At 37.1% G+C, this 20913-nt stretch overlaps 1 protein-coding gene across 11 annotated transcripts in view; it reads right to left on the reverse strand.

Annotated features, from left to right (window-relative positions):
- Nucleotides 1-563: 563 nt before the first annotated feature.
- PALS2 (protein associated with LIN7 2, MAGUK family member) overlaps nt 564-20913 on the reverse strand; it is a 139363-nt gene continuing 119013 nt past the window's right edge. For all 11 annotated transcript variants that reach the window (XM_038390908.2, XM_038390909.2, XM_043509168.1 and 8 more), the window contains 3 exons: nt 18478-18680; nt 17901-18029; nt 564-12287 (listed from right to left, as the gene is read on the reverse strand). In XM_038390908.2, coding sequence (XP_038246836.1) covers nt 12111-12287; nt 17901-18029; nt 18478-18680 — 509 coding nt within the window. In that variant the 3' untranslated portion in view covers nt 564-12110. The remainder of the gene's footprint in view (nt 12288-17900; nt 18030-18477; nt 18681-20913) is intronic.

The following is a 20913-nucleotide window of genomic DNA, read 5'->3' on the forward strand; positions in this document are numbered from 1 at the left end:
TGCAGGCAGCACTCTGGGCAGCGTGCTCATGCAGGGCAGCGCGACAGTGTGTCTGGCTCCAGCTAGGCGGCGCAGCTTCCAGACATGCTGCTCTGAGCAGCATGGTAAGGGGGCCAGGACTGGGGAGCTGGATAAGGGGCAGGGGATCCCAGAGGGCAGTTAGGGGACAGGGAGTGGGGGCGGTTGGATGGGGCGGAGGTTTTGGGGGGGAGGGGCAGGGGATGGGGAACAGGGGGCAGTTGGGTAGGGTAAAGGTTCTAGGGGGGCAGGGGATGGGGAATAGGGGGCATTAGATAGGGAATGGGGTCCGATGGATGAGGAGTTCTGAAGGGGGCAGTCAGGGGGCGGGAAGTGGAAGGGGTCGGATAGGGGGCGGGAACCAGGCCGTTTGGGGAGGCACAGCCTTCCCTAACCAGCCCTCCATACAGTTTCGCACCCTGATGTGGCCCTCGGGCCAAAAAGTTTGCCCACTCCTGATCTAATGTGTAGTGTGGTCTAATCTTATCAACTTTACTATTTGGTTAAGAGTCACAGTATAGCGAACATCATGAAAAAAGACTACATTTTCCCCAATATTAAATCTTTATTATATACAAAAATATTTTGTTGCAAATTAACAGAATTTCACATATTTGTACATTAATATTTTTATGCTGGATTATGCATGACATGAAAAAGATAACTGTAAAAGACAACATGATAATGAGGGGAGATCTTAGAATATAAAATGATTAAAAACATAGTCCAACATGTCAGCTGATTTTATCCATGTAAAGATACAATACTAACAGGTCCCATTTGTTGGACCTGTTCCATAATATCATGTTTCTTAGGCAAAAGTTTAGTTGCTAAGTTATTTTCACAGTCTTACTTTAGAAAATATCACTCAACAGTTGGTTAACGTGGCAATGACAAGGTTTTCTTAGTTTTGTTTTTTGCACTGCTGAGACCTGTATATGTCAGAAGAGAACAATTTTTAAAACTCACAAATACCAAGTCCAGTTTTCAAATTTAATAAGTTACACAAAAAGCATGCACGTTAACATCCAAAAGAAAAAGCCACTTGTGAAAACACACAAGGTAAGTCAAATCTTAATTCAAGGTGACAGAGGCATATTCAATATAAATGTAAATCAGAGTTTAACTTGACCAAAATCTTGTTTTTAGCACAATCCCGACAAAAACTCCAGATTTTAGACTCCTTCAGTAATAGTGGGTACCCTTACTGTACCACAATATATAGAAACATTATACATAGGAAGTGTAAGAGTTGTGGGAGAAGGGCATACTCAACATGCATTTTTAAAAGTCAAGAAAAAGTCTATGGAAGTAATATTTTGTACATCATGAACACAGTGTGATGTCCTGGCCTGTGTTTTGAAACAGAATAGACACCTGTTCAAAACTGCATTGTACTGGCCAATATACTGTCATCCAACAAAACCCAGTGTTAATAGGAATCTTGTGATCCCTTATTTGAGAGGTCAGATAGTACAGAAAAGCCACTTGGGTTCTGGAGGAAGTTGTACTATTCTTCATGTTCTAGTGAAGGATATCTTATGGAGCAATATTTAGGTCAGCCTTGCAGATGCCCAACTATCTTGTCCTTGAACCCGGATAACAGCTGGCAGAGTCTTATTAAAAAGAAAAGAGTACAGGCGAAAGTGTCCCCATAGCCAATTTAACTCTTTCACGCTTAAGGACCCAATCTTATGTTAGCAACAAAGGAAGGGGAATCCATGCCCACAAGCATGAAAGTTGAAAATTATGAGTACCAAAAGTCTTTCCTTCTAATGTACTTGTATGATTTCACATTTACTTCAGAGTAGAATTTGCCCCATAGAATATAAATACTGCCAACTATAAAAGTAATTAGCTGTTTATAGGTGGGTTTACTTAACAGAAATGGAACTACTTACTCTACAGAATGCCTTTAGTCAAGATGCTTTTCATATTTTGTACAGTTAAATGAGAACTTGAATAGAAATACAACATACTGCAAACGACAAAAGAACATATTGCAATTTTTTTTTTTTTTTTTTACTTTTACAGACAACACCCACTGACTTACTTGGGAATTCTCTATGCTGAAAAATGGTGATGGATATGTTAACCACCACTCCTGTTATGAGCTAATGTACCAAAATATCCCTTTTAAAAACAAGTAGGACCTGACTTTTTCTACACTGAATTTGGCGATATAAATTATACTTAATCTCTCCAGGATTTAATGAATGGGGCAGAGTTCTAATTGCAGAAGCATGAACCTGCCTTTGAACACATGCATGTATGTTCCCCACTGGGTTTCTCAACTGGTGAATTTTTGAGGCAAACCCCCCTATGGACCACACTAAAGTTTAGAATCTAGCCTCATATCTGTATTACAGTAGTGCCTAGAGGCACCACCTGAGCTGGGGACTGTATTGCAGTAGGCACTATGTAGACACAGTGAGAGTCTCGTTTCTAAAAGCTTACAGCCTAAATAAAAAAGACAAAGTGTGGAGGGGAAGAAGAGGTACAGAGAGAGTGGAGCTGACATAGGCAAGGTTATACATCAGATCAAGGGCAGAGCTGGAAAAAGAACCCAGCCTGATTGCCAGTCTAGTGCCCGACCCACCAGATCCACATCGTTTTTGCTGTAGCTAAAATAAGGAACGGTATGGAGACAAACTTTAAAAAGGACACCCAGCCAGGCATTTTTCATATTTCATAAAACATTTTTCTATTTCATATTTGCATCATCTGGAAACCTAGGACAGCTCGAGTGCTGAGCATCAGGCAATTTGTACAATGAAAGCACTGAAGCTTGATTTTAAAAGACATAGCTAGGATAGCATGTAAGGAGCAAGTAAAGTAAAATTTTGAGCCTTCACAATCCTTGACAGTCTTTTTAAGCACAGAAATTCAAAGTTAAGGTTGACTTGCCATTCAGTTCCACACAATTCTTGCACCTCAATACACATACAGAAATTCTGATCTGAGAACACTGCACAAGGGAAAAAAATACTGTGTTGCCTATAAGACTAAGTTTCCTTGCCTGTGTCAATTTATGATACTGCTCTAATTTCACATTCTTTTATTTTATATTTACTGAATGTTTTAAAAGCCCTTCATAAAATATATATAAGTTGACAGGTTCTATTATGGTTTACCACACTGAACCTTAAACAGACTCGGGCTTGTCACAATACTTAGAAACTTAAGTTGAATCAATAACATAACTTTTAAAGAATAGAGCCATTATGAACTAATCAGTTATGCACCCAAAGTATTTGCATTAAAGTTTAGTTTGGTGTTTACTTAAATTAGTCTATGACACAGGGAGGATTGATTTATATCAAAACGATTTAAATCAGCAATCAGGAACCCTTTATTTAAATAATCAATTTTAATTGTGTTTTGCATGTGTACTTTTTAGTTATTTTCCCTAAAGAAAGGTTGATTCTTATTCGTTGGTAACCATGAAAACATGTTGATTTGCAACTAAATATAGCCTTTACACTAAACTGGTGTGTGTTTGTTTTGCTAATCAGGAGGATACATTATATCTATACATATTTATTCAAGCAGTTATGTAGCTTAACATACATTTGTTCAGCTACTTAATTTTAAGATCTTTTATTGTTAGAAAATGGTGAACGATGTATTTCTTATTTACTAGATGATTACTTTAATTATGATTTGTTTCAAGATGTATTTGGATGGATATTCTAATTCAATTAACGATGCACAAAACCAGCATTTAATTAAATAAAACTACCTTAAATGTGCTACACAACTAAGAAAAAAGTTGATCAAAATATGTTTTGCATTTAAAATTAAAATTGAACTGATAGATTCTGGTAACTTTGTTCAAGATTTTAGAACTAGTAGATCTCATCCTGACACCTAGTCTTTATTCCTAGGTTGGAAGAGGAAAAACAACCTTTCCAATTGGTTTCTTAATTATGAACGAACTAGTAACTGAAATGAACTAGTTGAATAAACTGAAATAAAATAAAATAAAATATTGTTTCTGCACCTGCAGAAGAGGCTACTGCTGTCAAAACTGCTGTGTTAGCCCTTAAACAGACTTTGGTTCCAGGTGCTTCACCAATGATTACTACCAGCTCAGTAGTTTGATTTTCTTAAAAGTTGGCAGCAAACATTGATCGCTTATCAGTTTTGTATTTAATTTAAATTATTTTAATAGATAATAAGTTTGACTACCTATGCTAAGGTCTATTTCTAATTTAAATAGATATTTTAAAAATAAACCTGCATTTTAAATTTAAAAATCCAATTTTTTCTTTTTAATCTTTTAAAAGAAAGCATCAATTTTTTTCCATCCTGCCATGGAATAATTTGTGGTTCATGACATTCTGATTGCATTCTAGCAAAAAGCTAGCATTCCCAGGATGAACCCAATATTTCCTCTATAACTCTACATACACACACATCTTATGGTACCTCATGAACTGTTTAATATAGATAGAAGTTACAAATATTGAATAATTTTTAGAGTGAGCAAACGTATATTTTAAAAAATATACATTAATAATCACCACCATCCAGGTAGAGATATATGTGCCAGTTTTCAATACATCTCATATGCAGGAATATTTCCTTTGGATTAGGTCTTGGTACATCAGTAATATGAATGTGTACATGAACATTTTTTGTTTTACTATCCACGCATGCACACATTCACCTCCCAGCTATTTGACGATTATGAAGATAAGAGTAAATTAATATATTCATGTACCTTACAAATTTAGCAGCATTTCTAACTCAGTCACACATATCCCTATGGTTAGTCAGCATAAAAAGTTTAGCTACTTTACTTTTCAGTGTCCAGGAAAAAGTGAGCAAGTGTTTAATACTCAGAAGATGAACCAAACACAAAACTGATTTCTGGACAATAGGAAATGTTAGTATTTTGGGGGTTTAAAATTATAACAATATAGTACATGCTATGAGAAATATTTTCATTTGTTCAAGCTTAATGCATTCATAGCATCTCTTCATTACTTGCATATTATGCAGTTCAGTCTAATTTGTGCATCTTCTAGCCTAGTGGTTTTCAACCAGGGGTATGCAGAGGTCTTCCAGGGGATATGTCAACTCATCTAGATATCTGCCAGTTTTACAACAGGCCACATAAAAAGCACTAGCGAAGTCAGTACCAACTAAAATTTCATACAATGACTTGTTTATACTGCTCTATATACTATTTTATACAGTAACAATGTGTATATATACACTGTATTAAATGTGTTTTATGTCATATACTGATGCATGCAAGCACGTAAATGAGGTTGAAGTTGTCATAGTGTGTATGCAGTTCCGATGTAAAAATTGACAGTTTTTTAAAACAAGGTGCTAGAAGCGATGGTAGTGGCGACAGTGAAATTTGTAAGAAATTGAAAAGGACTGAAAAAACTCCCTCAGTTCTGCATGGAATATATTGCTTTTAGATTCACATCTACAAATAACGATCCACCTCAAACTTTGTAGTTCCTTTGCGGAGAAGTCTATTAAATAACAGCATGAAGCTAGCATATTTGCAACAACATTTGAAGACAAAACACCCTGTGCATGTGGGTAAACTGGTAGAATTTTTTCAAAGAAAGGTTTCTGAGTTCCAGACTTGCCAGCTTAATACGAAAAAAACGTCAACTATTTCTACAAAAGCACATGAAGCTTCATATGCTGTCTCCCTTTCTTATAGCAAAATCAAAGAAGCCGTACACTATTTCAAAAGATCTGATAAAAAAAGCAGTTGATACTCTCAAAGTACCTTTATCAAATGACACTGTCGTAGAACTGAAGAAATGGCTGAGGAAATTCTCTCAACTTGTAGAGAAACTTAAAATGGCAAAAACATTTGCCCTTCAGCTTGATGAGTCACGATATTAGTGGAGAAGCTCAGCTGATTGCTTATGTTCAATACCGTGAAACCACCGATATCTAGTACATACTGTTTTACAAAAGTTTAAAGGCAAACTAAATCAGAAGGGCCATGTTTAAACTGACTTTCTTCCGAACACGATTTGAGTTGGAATTCATGCAAAGTCATCTGCACTGAGGAGGCTGCTGCAATGACCAAGAGAGTGAACGGACTCGTAGCTAGGATCAGGAAAGAAAATCCTTCCTTGCAGCAGGTGCACTGTATCATACACTGAGGGGTACTTGCTTCAAACAAGATGAGTTCTTAACTGCATGAAGTTTCAAATGAGTGTCAAAATTGTCACTTTATCAAGTCCAGGACCCTCAACGCTCACCTGTTTTGCATTGTTTGCGTAGCGAGGGGATCAGAACATCAGTAACTGTTGCTTCACATAGAGGTTCACTAGCTTTCATGACAGAAAGTACTTGACAGATTGCCTGAATTACACACAAGTTCACACATTTCTTTCTGATCATCCATTCCCTCCTTTCCTCAGCCATTTCTTCAATTCTATGACGTACAGTGTCATTTGATAAAGGTACTTTCTTGAGAGTATCAACTGCTTTTTTTTTTTTTATCAAGTATCTTTTCTGCAAGTGCCACAGCAGCAGGCAGAATCAGATCTTCTGTAATAGTGTATGGCTTCTTTGATTTTGCTACAACAAGGGAGACAGCATATGAAGCATCATGTGCTTTTGTAGAAATAGTTGAAGCTTTGAGAATACTGTGGTTACCTCAACTTGCCTACCTCGCAGATACACTTAGCAAGCTGAATGATCCAAATTTGTCCATGCAAGGACGTGAATCTCTATGAGAAAGTGAATGCCTTTATCAAGAAAACTGAATTCTGAAAGTCCAAATATGGAGACAAATACTTCACCTGTTTTCCACCGCTTCATGCACGTCACTGATTTCTGCACAGGGGAAATTGAGCAGAGCTAAATTAAAAGATATAATAGATCATTTTGCTCACTTGACATCTGAATTCAAGTCGTACTGTAGCAAAAGATTCTGCTTTTAATGTTCTGAAATACCTTGAATACCTTGAGAGGCTAACAAAAAAAAACCTGAGAAGGGGTTTAAATATTGCAAAAATTCACTTTTCCCAATTGATATAATTAAGGCGGTGACAGTATCAGAACACTTTGGTTTGTATAAAATAGTAATTAGTTTTAAGATTAAGGCTCTAAGTAAGTAGAAATTAATGACAGTTTAAATTTAGAAAATCCAACATGGCCAGGAAAATCAAAATGGGAGAGACAGGGATTACGTAGTTCAAAATTAGGTTGTGGAAAGTTTAGCAAACAAGATGGCATCAGAGGGAGGAGCGTACAAAGGTCTAGAATCCAAGATGGCGTCAGGGGAGGAGCTTTCCTACCTAAAAATAGGTATGATGTCATAGGGAGGAGCTGAAAAGCTAGCAGCTGATTGGCTGAGAGGAGCTGACATTGAGAGAGCAAACAGTATACAAGGCTGATAGCCAGCAGGTTGAGTTTGTAGTGGGTTCAGCCAGCAGGCTGAAACTCAAGTACAGAAGCTGCTTGAAAAGAAGAATGGAACATCCTGGAAAGCAGCTACCTGGAAAAGCAGCAGCAGCAGCAGAATTCCAAGGTTGCCGTAGCAACAAGCTTCTATCAGCCAGCAACTGTCTTACCAGCAGCAACGAATGAGCAGCAGCCACCACTGCATCTATGGCCCAACTGAGCAGTGAAACTGCAAGCTGTGAAAACTGTGATCTCTAAATTCAGACAAATCAGAAGGACCAATAGATGAATCAGAGGGAAATTTTGAACAAGATGTGCAAGTCTGATCTTTTCTATCTAATATTTAAGAGTGCTTGGGTTTGTCTGTAAATAAAGCTGGATGCCTGTGTCTTGAGTAAGATCTTCCCTTTTGCTCTTGTAACCGCTTGGCCAGCGCTTATAGGATGTTAAATATTAAGTGTTAAGTAAAGGTTTTATGTTAAATGTTATGTGACAATGATTTCTCATGTGTGTATATAGAGACTGCATCTCTTACATTAAGTACAGGATTAGATTGTAACAGACTAAAAACCTTTGTGTATGTGCGATCTTTATATACATGTTACACTGAAGCTGCTGTATTCTGTGCATGACATATTGTAAGCAGCCTGTCTTACTTCATTGTGCCGCTTTAATTATGATGTTTTAAATGTAATTTTACTGCATTTTTACTAAATTCTATTATTCTTTCTTGCTTCATTAAATACATTGTAACCACTTATCTTTTAAAAAAAACAATTATTTTGTTTTCGAAGAATTACTGCTGGTATGTCTATCCTTGAGCGGAAGGCTGTATCCGTGTCCTTTTAGGAGTTAGCAAGACTAGCTTGCTCTGGGGAGCCCTCTGTGGGTCAGAGACAAGCCCCCTGGTAACACTCTGGCAATTCCTTTAGGGCAGACCACAAACCTGGTTACCCTTTTAAGAAATTAAAAGTGCTATTGTAGGTAACATAATTGACGTCTAAAATTTTAGGGTAACAATACTGCCCCAACATTCAACACAACTTAGCTCAACTCGACTGGGTAAGAAACCCATTCATTTTGTCAGATGTTAGTCGCAGTAACCTCTCAGCCAGTCAGCAAGAAAATCTTCTTGAGACATCCTAAGACCAAGGTCTGCAAATGAAGTTTAAAGACTCCACACTAACCCAGTTCTGGTGTTTAGTACAGAAAGAGTACAGTGACCATGGGAACCATGCTTTGCATGTTTGGTTACCTTTTGGGTCAACATATCTTTGTGAAGTCTCATTTTCTGTTATGACTGCCATCAAGACAAAGAGTAGGAATAGACTATGTGGAGAAAAACTTGATTGTTGCTGTCGCTTCACTGCCTCTCAGAATGACAAGGCTCAAGTATCACACTGAAATGTAAGTACAATCAATATTTACATTCCAATCCATTTATTTTATAATTACATGGTAAAAATGAGAAAGTAAGCAATTCTTCAGTATTAGTGTGCTGTAACACTTTTGTTTTATGTCTGATTTTGTAAGCAAGCAGTTTTTAAGTGAGGTGAAATTTGAGATATACAAGATGAATTAGACTCCTGAAAGGGGTACAATAGTCTGGAAAGGTTGAGAACCACTGTTCTAGCCTATCAACCACCGTTCCTATCAATATGTATTATGACATGAAGCCATCATCATAGTTACGGTGGAAATAGCATCTTCATTCTCTAACCCTCTGGCGAATGGCTTAACAACCTCTCTAAAAAGGTTAGTTTGAACTCAAAATTCTCATTGCTGTCAGACTAGAAGATTTTTTTTTTAAAGAGTAAACAAAAATTCAGCCATTTTTGAGTAACCATATGAACTGAAAACCTATTTTTTTTTTTATAGTTTAAAGAAAAGTTCCAACGTTTTCTGAACAGTTGTTTTAAATCCAAAGCAGGTGTGTTTATACAGCTAACCTGGTCCTCAATGAGGAAAATATACTTTGCTAAATTTGAAAGATTTGGTAAAGTCTGGTAAAGAGTTTATTTTGCTTACCACCTTAAGCCTAGAGATCCAGATAACCCCCATAAAGGTTTTGATACACCAGGTTCTTATATACATCCTGTCAGACAATCCTTCCTGTGAGGGAGCCCTAGAATCACACTCCCCAGCTGCTTCTACATTAAAGACAATACCTAAAAGAATACAGCAGGCCTGATAGCACTTATGATAGGCTCAAGCGCGATCAATTTCACATTTTGCACTCTACTGAACACAGGAGGGCCTACGCCCTAGCACAAAACATCACCACAGTGTCCCTTTTGACCGTCCTATTTCTATGATGGTACTGGTAGTAGTACAGTAGTTTTCTGAGTAGACCTGGGCGCATACATTTCTATTTGGTGAAATATGCTCTGACAAAGCTGCAGAGTTAGTGAAATTTGTAATATACTGCATTACAGTGTGGAAAGTAAAATCTTCTAATTTCACTCGTTGGGGAGGAGCTAGCTCAACCGACTTCTGGCATCACAGTTCAGTAGTTAGTCATTTCTAACTCATAATGAAAGGCGTAGTATCTGTCTAGATAATACTTCCCACATACAGAACACATTTATCTCCTATTACATAGTGTACAACAAGGACACTGATAGATCCATCATAACTATAAAGTCCTTTAGTACCAAGATTTAATCTTTTAAAATATTCAAGCAAAGGCTCTGCTATTTGTTGGCAACAATAGATCTATTCTTCATAGAACCTAGTCTCCTAAGAGTACCAAATAGCTAAGTGTCATGCTGGCACCACGTATGAAATCTACTAAACTTTTAAAAAGGAACAAAACCCATATATATTTTGCAGAATTAAACAGAATAAAAACAAAGTAGTGATACAAGTTTTCCTTAAAAAGTTTCAGACTCGCTTTAAAAAACTGAAATCTCAATACCAAGAGCCACAGAGAAGACCAAGGCTAGATTTTTGTATAACATTTACAAAATATACTGGAATCTTTAAAAAATATCTTGGAGGTTTTTAAATCTTCTATAATATAACTTTGAGACTCACGGTTTCTTTGTATAAAGTAACTACATAAAGCTACCTGAACCCTGTTTTCTTGTGTACATAATCAAAAATCTTTAAAAGACCAAGGGCACACTATTGTTTTTACAGTGTATCTATTCGTTTGGGTTTTTCATCAGAAAGAGAATTCAGCAGAAGTCCTCTTTTTGTTGGCATTCTGTGTAATATGCTTTGGCATGGAAAAAAACTTAAGACAGGTGCCCATCATCAGACAGAAAATAAATTAAGTGGATAGATGACTGTAATTTAGGCTCAAACCTGGTAACTGATGAAGAAATGTGACTATACAATAGCTAGTACAATATAAAATATGGTCACAAGAATAGTTTTGTCTTACTGACAATTTGTATTTTCATTTTATACTTTGTTAAGGAGAATTTATATTAGTAAAAGTCTCGAAAATATGAATCAATATGAACTTGGAGATAATAGGAATTATGCCAGTGAGTCTACTGAATGGAGAATTATTTCATCACGAAACAAAAAAAAAAAATCATGTTTTAAAACAAAATATAAACATTGATTTTTAGCATCTGACAATAACTTTCTAATTTCACAAGCTATTCAATGAAGAATGCAGTTTGAACAATACAACAAATAGCACAAAAATCTCATTACATCACATTTCATAAAACACAACAGCTAAATCACTCACAATATTCCAAAATGTAAAATAAGAGCCAGCTAAATATCACAGGAACTCAATTCACAGATCAATATACATATACCGAACAATGTCTCAATAAAAAAGCAGGTTTCTTTAGCAATGTGTTTTCACAAGTGTGAATAAATAGTCCTACACACTAAGCCTCACTGTAAGGCTCTGCAATATAAGGCTCTCTTCTCAGGCTACTTTACCATGATCCTAACTACAATGATTTACATTACATACAACCTTTCTGACATCAGTACCTCAACTGTAATGGGCTAAAAGGCTGGCTCCCAAGAATAGCCTAATAAGTAGAGTGCAAGGTATTGTTTTACATTGTTTTTTAAAGGTACACATAGGGGAAGTCTACAGTACATATGTCTAAATCAAAAGAGACAACAAGAAACCATGAAACTGCAAAAGTGTATAAACATTGAGCAGAAAGATGTCAGAGCAATGTCACAAAGCAGCGATGGTTGCTGCTTTAATATTTAAAATTCTGCTCCCATAAAAAAAATTTATGTAAAGGTGCATATTAGGAAAAGAATTAGTGTTTTCTCTTACAACTGACGTTTGACCAGATGAACACTAACTTGAACAAGAGTTTTACAAAAATTGTTTCAAGTATCCTCCCTTATCACAGTGAAAATGTAAGACCAAAATGTAAATGTTAAAGTGAATGACTTGAAAATTTTAGATGAAAAAGGCAAAGGTACTAAATTAAAACACATAAAAATGCTTCAACGCATTTCCTTCATGTGACATGAATAGAAAGGTTATCTGTAAAAAGTTAGAAAAATTAAAATAAATTACATATCTAAGTACACTTTTCCTTCAATATGTTATATAAAAACTCAGAATAGTGTACTATCATCTGAATTACACAGAGTAAAAATGCAAGGGTGCTGCAGGTATCTTCCATCTCTACAGAATGTCTTCTGAGAACATTTGTTGCAGCTAATTTCATTTGTTAGCTAAACCCACCTTCAGAAATCTGTCAGTATACCCAACTAATTGGGACCCATTGTGGCTCCAACCTCAATTTCTCTATAGCAGTCTGTAGCTTCTCAAAGGCTTTGTCTAGATTGTCATTTACAATGATGAGATCAAAATAGTGGTTGTATGCTCTTTGAATCCGTGCACTTTCATCAACTGTTTTTTTCAAATCAGTGTCCTGTTGAAAAGATTTGGAGACTAATTAAAAATTGTGACATTAGCAGTTCATTACAAGTACAAACAAAGATAAATGAATCAACATAACTATTGGTACCATCAGTCTGTCAGGTAGTGCAACTGAATTTTAGATTAATAGATACTAAAGTCAGAAGGGACCAATTTTATTAAGTTTATTATTGAACAAAAGCTTTCATTTACATCAAATACTTGGAAGTAAAGTTTAAAATATTTGCTGGAGATGGAAGAAGGTATGCTTAATGTAATTTGGTTAACAGTAAGAGCAAAATTTTCAAAATCTGCTAAATATGAAAGATGACTATCAGGGCCAATTTAGCAAAGCACATAAGCATGTGCTCAAAGTACAGTACATATTTAAATGCTCTGATGAACTGGTGCCTTTCTGCCCAAAGAGGCCTTTTACTGCAGCTACTTATTTTGTATGTGAAACTGTTGGGTGAAATGAGTGTGGAGGTAATATTTTCAGGAATAATTTGAGCAGCCAGTTTTATTTGGCCCTAAATATACTTAATTTTCCATCAGATACTGCCACCAAAACAAGAATCTTGATGTACCAGTTTTAGAATTGAACCTTCCAGTATCAAAGAATAAGTGCTGGCATTCCTTGTTATTTTGGACTACATTTCACCCAATCTTTCCATCTGTACACATCCTCCCACTTGTGGGCCTCCACTGCACCATTTTATCTTTGAGATGTTGAGGTGTGCGAGGACTGTTCCAAGACTGCTGGTGAGGACATCCTATATCTGAAGTATAAAGGTGATTAAAAGCCACTATAAAACTGTCGTTCAGCATCCCAGAGAAGAGTACAAAACAAAGGTGAAATTTCTATCAAATACTGGATTTCCCACATACAGCACTACCAAGATGCGAGTGTCAAATCAGAAGTCATTTTTGCATACTGCCAATTAAACAAAACCTGCAGTTACTGGTTGGTTTGCTCCAATGTTCTCTTCCGTAGAAATAAGTATTTCAAGGCCCAATGCTAATGTAAAGTCACATAAGCCACACTGAAATATAGTTTTGTAAGTAGTGCTTCTGTAACAGTAAGTGAAGGTAGGAAACGAACAAATCCAAGTAGGAAATGAACAGCAACAGTCAAATGAAAACGAGTCCCATTCAATTACATCACATAATGGCAGACAGCTAAAAAGTGACAAATTTTATAAGTGCATATATACAAATGCTAGAAGCCTAAATACTAAGATTGGTGAACTTGAGTGCCTGGTATTAAATGAGGATATTTATATAATCACAGAAACTTGATGTCATGATGGTAATCAATGGGACATGGTAATACCAGGGATCAAAATATATAGGAATGACAAAGCAGGTTACATCTGTTGGGGAATGGCACTGTACGTGAAAGAAAGCATAAAGTAAAATACAGCAAAAATCTTAAATGAATCAAACTGTACCATAGAATCTCTATGGATAGGAATTCCCATGTTTAATAGTATAGCAGCAGGAATATATTTCCAACCACCTGACCATGATGGCGACTATGAAATGCTCTTATAGATTAGAGTGATTATAAAAATAGAAAGTTCATTAATAATGAGGGGCTATCCCCATATTGACTGGCTATGTGTCACCTCAGGACAGGCCGAAGAGAAAGTTTCTAGACACCATAAATGACTGCTTCTTGGAGCAGCTATCCTGGAACCCACAAGATTCTTGATTTAGTCCCAAGTGGAGCGAAGGATCTGATCCAAGAGGTGAATATACTGAACCACTTGGTAACAGCGACCATAATAGAACTAAATTTAATATCCTTGGAGGCATAGGGTAGAATATCAAAGAAGCCTCCCACAGTAGCATTTAACTTCTGAAAGGGGAACTACACAAAAATGAGGAAGCTAATTAAATGGAAATTAAAAGGTACAGTAAAAAAATGAAATGTCTGCAAGCTGCATGTAAACTTTTTAAAAACATCACAGTAAAGGGTAAAATTAAATGTATACCCAAAATTAAAAACAGAGGACCAAAAAAGAGTCACTATGGCTAAACAACAAAGTAAAAGAAGTGGTAGAGGCAAAAAGGCATCCTTTCAAAACTGAAAGTCAAATCCTAGTGATGAAAATAGAAAGGAACTTAAACTTTGGCAAATCAAGTGTAAAAATATAATTAGGCAGAATTTTAAGAGCAACTAGTAAAAGACTCAAAAACTAACAGCAAGGAATACAAGGCAATTGTGGAGAAGCTAAATGAATTATTTGCATCTGTCTTCACTGCAGAGGAGCCATTCTTTCTAGGTGAGAAATCTGAGGAACTGTCCCAGATTGAGGTGTCATTAGAGGTGGTTTTGGAAAAAATGATAAAATCAACAGTAATAAGTCACCAGGACCAGATGGTACTCAAAGAATTCTGAAGGAACTCAAATATGAAATTGCAGAACTACTAACTGGTGTATGTAATCTATCACTTAAATCAGCTTCTGTACCAGATGACTGGAGGACACCTAATTTGACACCAATTTTTTAAAAAAAGACTCGAGGCGATCGTGGCAATTACAGGCTGGTAATCCTAACTTCAGCATGAGGCAAACTGATTGAAATTATAGCAAAGACCAGAATTATGAGATGCATAGATGAATACAATATGTTAGGGAAGAGTAAAGGGAAATCATGCCTCACCAATCTATTAGAATTCTTTGAGGGAGGTCAACAAACATGGACAAGAATGACGCAGACATAGTGTATCTGGATTTTCAGAAAGCCTTTGACAAAGTCCCTCACCAAACGCTCTTAAGCAAAGTAGGAGTCATGGGATAAGAGGAACAGTCCTCATGGATCAGTAACTGGTTAAAAGACAGGAAATAAAGGGTTGGAATCAATGGTCGATTTTCAGAATAAAGAGAGGGAAACAGAGGTGTTCCCAAGGAATCTGTACTGGGACCAGTGCTGTTCAATATATTCATAAATGATCTAGAAAAGGGGTTAAACAGTGAGGTGGCAAAGATTGCAGATGATACAAAATTACTCAGAATAGTTAAGTCCAAAGCAGACTGCAAAGAATTACAAAAGGATCTCAAGACTGGGTGACTGGGCAACAAAATGGCAGATGAAATTCAAAAGCTGATCAATGCAAAGTAATGCATATTAGAAAACGCAATTCCAACCATACATACAAAATGATGGAATCTAAATTAGCTGTTACCACTCAAGAAAAAGATTATGGACTCATTGTGGATTGTTCTTTGAAAACATCTACTGAATATGCAGTGGCAGTCAAAAAAGCTAACAGAATGTTAGGAACCATTAGGAAAGGGATAGATAGTAAGAGAGTAGATATCATAATGCCACTATATATATCCATGTATGCCCACACCTTGAATACTGCATGCAGTTCTGGTTGTCCCATCTCAAAAAGATAATTAGAATTGGAAAAGGTACAAAGAAGGGCAACAAAAATGATTAAGGATATGGAACAGCTTTCATATGAGGAAAGAGAAAAAAAGACTGAAGTTTCAGTTTAGAAAAAAAGACTACTAAGGGGGGATATGACAGATATATAAAATTGTGAATAATGTAGAGAAAGTGAACAGGGAAGTTTATTTTCCGCTCCACATAACACGAGAATTAGGGGTCAGCCAGCGAAATTAATAGGCAGGAGATTTAAAACAAACAGAAGAAACTACTACTTCATACAACACAGAGTAAAACTTGTGAAGCTCATTGTCAGTGGATGTTGTGAAGGTCAAAACTATAACTGGATTAAAAAAAGAATTAGTTAAATTCATAGAAGATAGCTCCAACAATGACTATAGCCAAGATGGTCAGAGATGCAACCCCATGCTCTGAGCGTCCCTAGCCTCTGACAGCCAGAAGCTGAGTGGAAGACAGGAGATGGATCACTCACTAATTGCCCTGTTCAGTTCATTCCCTCTGAAGCAATTGCACTGGCTGCTGTTGGAAGACAGGATACTGAGCTAGATGGACCATTGGTCTGACTCAATATGGCCATTCTTATGTTCCTCTTTTCTAAAGGAGGAATGCAAATTTAGCACCATAACAGCCAGAAGCAGTAGGGAAATTTGCAATTGCTTGTTATATTAGAAGTGATTTAAAATAATCCACTAGTATGCAAAGCAGATTCAACCATCCAAATGCATCCATTTACTCTGAAGTGGCTGCATAAACAGATAATATTGAAAGAACACACTGTCTCTGTGTGTAAAATGCACCACACAGAGATTCTGTATACATACATATATAAAAGGCACAACAAAAACACATTAAAAGAACATTCTTTAGGTTGCATAGTCAAACACTTGAAAGTCAGGAAATGCCAGATTTACAGTTGCACATGCAATCTATTTCCCAATTTTAAAAAGGTAAAAACCAATTATTTTATATGCAAATGTAACAATATCCTACCACAATCATGAATCAGTAGGATTTCAACCTTTGGTATAACAACAGAGATTGTTACTACCAGAGCTACTTACAGGACTAAAAGAAAAGGAGGACTTGTGGCACCTTACAGACTAAAATTTATTTGAGCATAAGCTTTCGTGAGCTACAGCTCACTTCATCGGATGCATCCAATGAAGTGAGCTGTAGATCACAAAAGCTTATGCTCAAATAAATTTGTTAGTCTCTAAGGTGCCACAAGTACTCCTTTTCTTTTTGCGAATACAGACTAACACGGCTGCTACTCTGAAACCTGTCATTACAGGACTAAGAACATCAACTGGCAGCAGGAGAAGGCTGTTTTCTCAAATGGGACAGGGGAAGAAATGGGTTGCTGAGTTCAGATAGTGGATCCAGGGAAGAGTCAGGGGAAGCCCAGCCCAGCTTTCTCCCTCATGCTGCTGGAGTTGGGGAAGTTCCTGCCCAGTGTGTTGACCCAGAGGGTGAATTGGTGCTAGGTCCATGGGGGTAGCCTGAGGAAGCACAGCTCATATTCTCTCCCCTGCCCGCTCCCTTCTGCAGAGAGATAGGGGAACTCGTAGTCTATGGGACCACTTGGTTCCATGTGTTGGAGCCAGGTAATTTACAGGGGCAGGAAAACCCAGTTTGGCTCTCCATCATCTCCCCCCCCCAGCAGCTCCCAGGTGTTCCCAATGCAGTATGTGCTGCTGCAGTTCAGTGATTGACAGGCTGTCAAAATCTTCCCAAGTAACACAAGTGAGAGAAGGACCATTTTGATTTTTAAATCGTTTATATTTTAGGCAAATCTCAGTGGAACTTCATGAGACAAAGAAAAGCTACCTCTGCGGTCCTAAAAGATTCCCCCTTTCAAATATCAAAGGTCTGCTGCAAACAGTGGAGGTGTGAGACCATCCCAAAGAAAAGTTGCAAGAATCCTTTATAACAGAAAGTGTTAGGCAACCCAAATTATAGGGGGTGCCACCTTAATAAATTAAAAACCTTTATTTAAAAATCTAGCAATCCATGTCAGAACATAACTAGTGTTAGTAGTATATGATCAGTTTAAATTACTCTATTATGTAATCCAATATAAATGTTGCCTAATCTTCCTTAGCAAGACATTACACTCACATGTGTTACAAAAAACTTGTCGTAAAGGAAAAAAGGTTTAAGAAAATCCTGTGAAAAGGAAACTATATATGGAAGAATTTGCTTACTGTTAGAAGTTTGGTTGTAATTCCAGCATCCACCACAGCCTTGTGCATAGCACGCAGAGTCTCCAACTCTGGAGCAGCAATAAACACTACATAGGGCATAAACTCTGAAGTCCTCAATACTTTCAAGGCCTAGAAACAAGAAAACACAAAACCAAACAAACAAACCAACCCCTCCAAACACTAAATTGAATTAGTTAAAAATGAGAATAAGTCACTGTACTTCTCAGTGAAGTACTGCAATTTTAATCTGGTACAATTAACAAAATAAGACAATTTTTGCACTGCTATCCCATTCTCAAAGTGCTACTTTGCCAAAGAATGGTATGAAACTCCCCTTTGAAATGTTCAACATCAGTCTTACATTGGCTGAATGGGTTACTGATCAGCAATGCAAAACACACTGTTATAGGCCTTTGCACATTCCTGATCTCTTCCACCTCAAAATGCCAAAAATCCAAACTAACTTGTGAGTCTTCCATGGTACCGTAGGATACAAGACTAGCTTAAAAGTCTTCAAATTTAAAACATACCTCTTCAACATGGATACTCATCTTAGGGTACATGACACATTACTTACCTGCGGGTTCACATCCAAAATGCATGTCCTTCCAGTCTGAACCACTTCAAGGATGGAATCTATTTTGGTGCCATAAAGGTTTCCTTCATACTCTCCATGTTCTAAATATCTGCCAGCTTTAATATCTGCCTCCATTTCAGCGCGTGACACAAATCTGTATGCTTGCCCATCTTTTTCATCATCCCTTGGCTTTCGTGAAGTAACTAAATACAAATTTTTCACAAAACACTGGATGTAAAAAACCCCAAGATATCTGAAGATTTATTGGCTGTAAAGCCACGTACGTATAATGTGCGTCTTTTCTGTGTGGGGAACAAACCATTGTCCAAGCTCATGTTCAAAATTTATGAGCGTAATTCCTCCCAAACCCACTCCCTCTGCCATTACTCTTCCTTCCCTCATTTCATCTACCCTTTATTCCCTCACTTTCATCATTCTTTGTTCATTTCATATCCCAAATTCATTATGCCTCCTCTTCGATCACTATTGCATAAGATTTTCAACAGCACCTAAGTCCCATTTTCAAAGATGATTTAGACACTTAGGAGCCTAAGTCCCACCAACTTTCAACGAGACTTAGGGCTTGGCTACACTTACATTTTATAGCGCTCTAACTTGCTGGCTCAGAGGTGTGAAAAACCCCCTGAGCGCAGCAAGTCAGAGCACTTTAAAGCGCTAGTGTAAACAGGCTCCCAGAGCTCAGAGCTAATCCCCTCGTGAAGGTAGATTACCAGGAGCACTGGGAGAGCTCTTTTCCAGTGCCCATGCAGGACCACACTCGCACTTCAAAGTGCTGCCACGGGAGTGCTCCCGCCAAAGCGCTTTGAAGTTTCCAGTGTAGCCATGCCCTTAGGCTCTTTCCAGGTGATCCCACAACACTCATTTATTTCTCTCAGACACACTATGGAAGTAGAAAAGCTATAGGAAAACACTAATTATCCAGTCCTCCTTCAAGACCCTCTTCTATTGTAATGCCTATGGTAAATTTTCAAGTGATAGTAATTAGGCAGTTGGCCAGTAGAAGCTTCTAATATTTGTCTCGTTTATTTCTTATAATAGCATTTTTTAAAAAAATTGACAACTAAAGCCATCTAGCTGTGCTCAAAACTTCCCTACATAAATGCATGTTCTTTTTACAGCTTCCCTATGGTACCTCCACCACTCCTTCCTACTGTTTGTTGCATCTTATCTTAAATTAGGTAGTAAACTCTTCAGGGCAAATACTGTCTTTTTACTCTGTACAGCACATAGTACAATGGAGCCCTGATCCTGAATGGGGCCTCTAGGTGATATTGTTATACAAGTGAATAATAAAATATTAAATGCGTTTTATTTTTAGTTCTCTTTTATGAACACCCACCCAGCCAGCCAGCTATAAAATCCCTGTTAGTAGCTGTTCTTTACTTGCTTTACCTGTAAAGGGTTAAAAGTCTCACCGCTCTGCATAGGTAAAAGGAAACGAGTTGGACACTTGACCAAAAGAGCCAATGGGAAGGCTAGAGCTTTTTAAAATTGAGAAAAAAACTTCCCCTTTGTCTGTTCTCTCAGGGAGAGGGGGACAGAGCAGCAGTTATGTTGTAAGAAGCTTGGGCCAGGTATGAAAAATCTTCAGTATCATACCTAGAAACTATTCATTTGAAACCCCAGCTATATCAGTAGATCAGGAAATGCCTAGGAAGACACAATTAGGTTTATCTCTTTCCATTTCTTTATGGCTTGTGGATTCCTCTGTGCTAATGCCAGGTGCTTTTGTTTTGCTTGTAACCTTTACGTGGGACCTCAAGAAAGCTACTCTTGGTGCTTAATCCTGGTAGTCACTCTTAAAATCTAGCAATAGCCTGAGTTTCCAGATGTATTTTCTTTCTTTTTTTAAAATAAAATTTACCTTTTTTAAGAACAGGATTGGAGTTCTGTGTCTCAAGAGGTTTGTGCATATTTTTTTTAAATTAGGAGTGTGTATGTGTATGTTCTGCACTTGGGTGGTGGCAGCATCACCAATCCAAGGTCAGAAAAAAGCAGAAACCTTGGAAGTTTAATTCAAGCCTGGAGTGGCAAGTATTAATTTTTAGAGTCCTTGTGGGTCCCCACCTTCTGCACTCAAAGTGCAGAAGTGCCAGAGTTCAGAATCAGCCTTAATCTCCAAATAAATTATTATGGTAGCTTGATCAAATAGTATTTAACTTTACATGTTTTGTTTGTATGTTGCTGGTTTACTGCTTGGTAATTTGCCTTGTCTATTTAGGTTGTCAGACCATGGACCATGTCTTCTCTGAGTTCTGTGACATTCCAATACAAGTGGCCAAAAGTGCTCTAAATAGATTAAATAATAAATAATAATAATGGCACACATACTAATTGTGAGATCTCATTTATTACCTATCTGCAGTTCTGACATCTTACAGAAACCTATAATTTGTTAATTTTTAGACAATTTAC

Source organism: Dermochelys coriacea, chromosome 2 (assembly GCF_009764565.3).
Source record: "Dermochelys coriacea isolate rDerCor1 chromosome 2, rDerCor1.pri.v4, whole genome shotgun sequence".
NCBI classification, from domain to species: Eukaryota; Metazoa; Chordata; order Testudines; family Dermochelyidae; genus Dermochelys; species Dermochelys coriacea.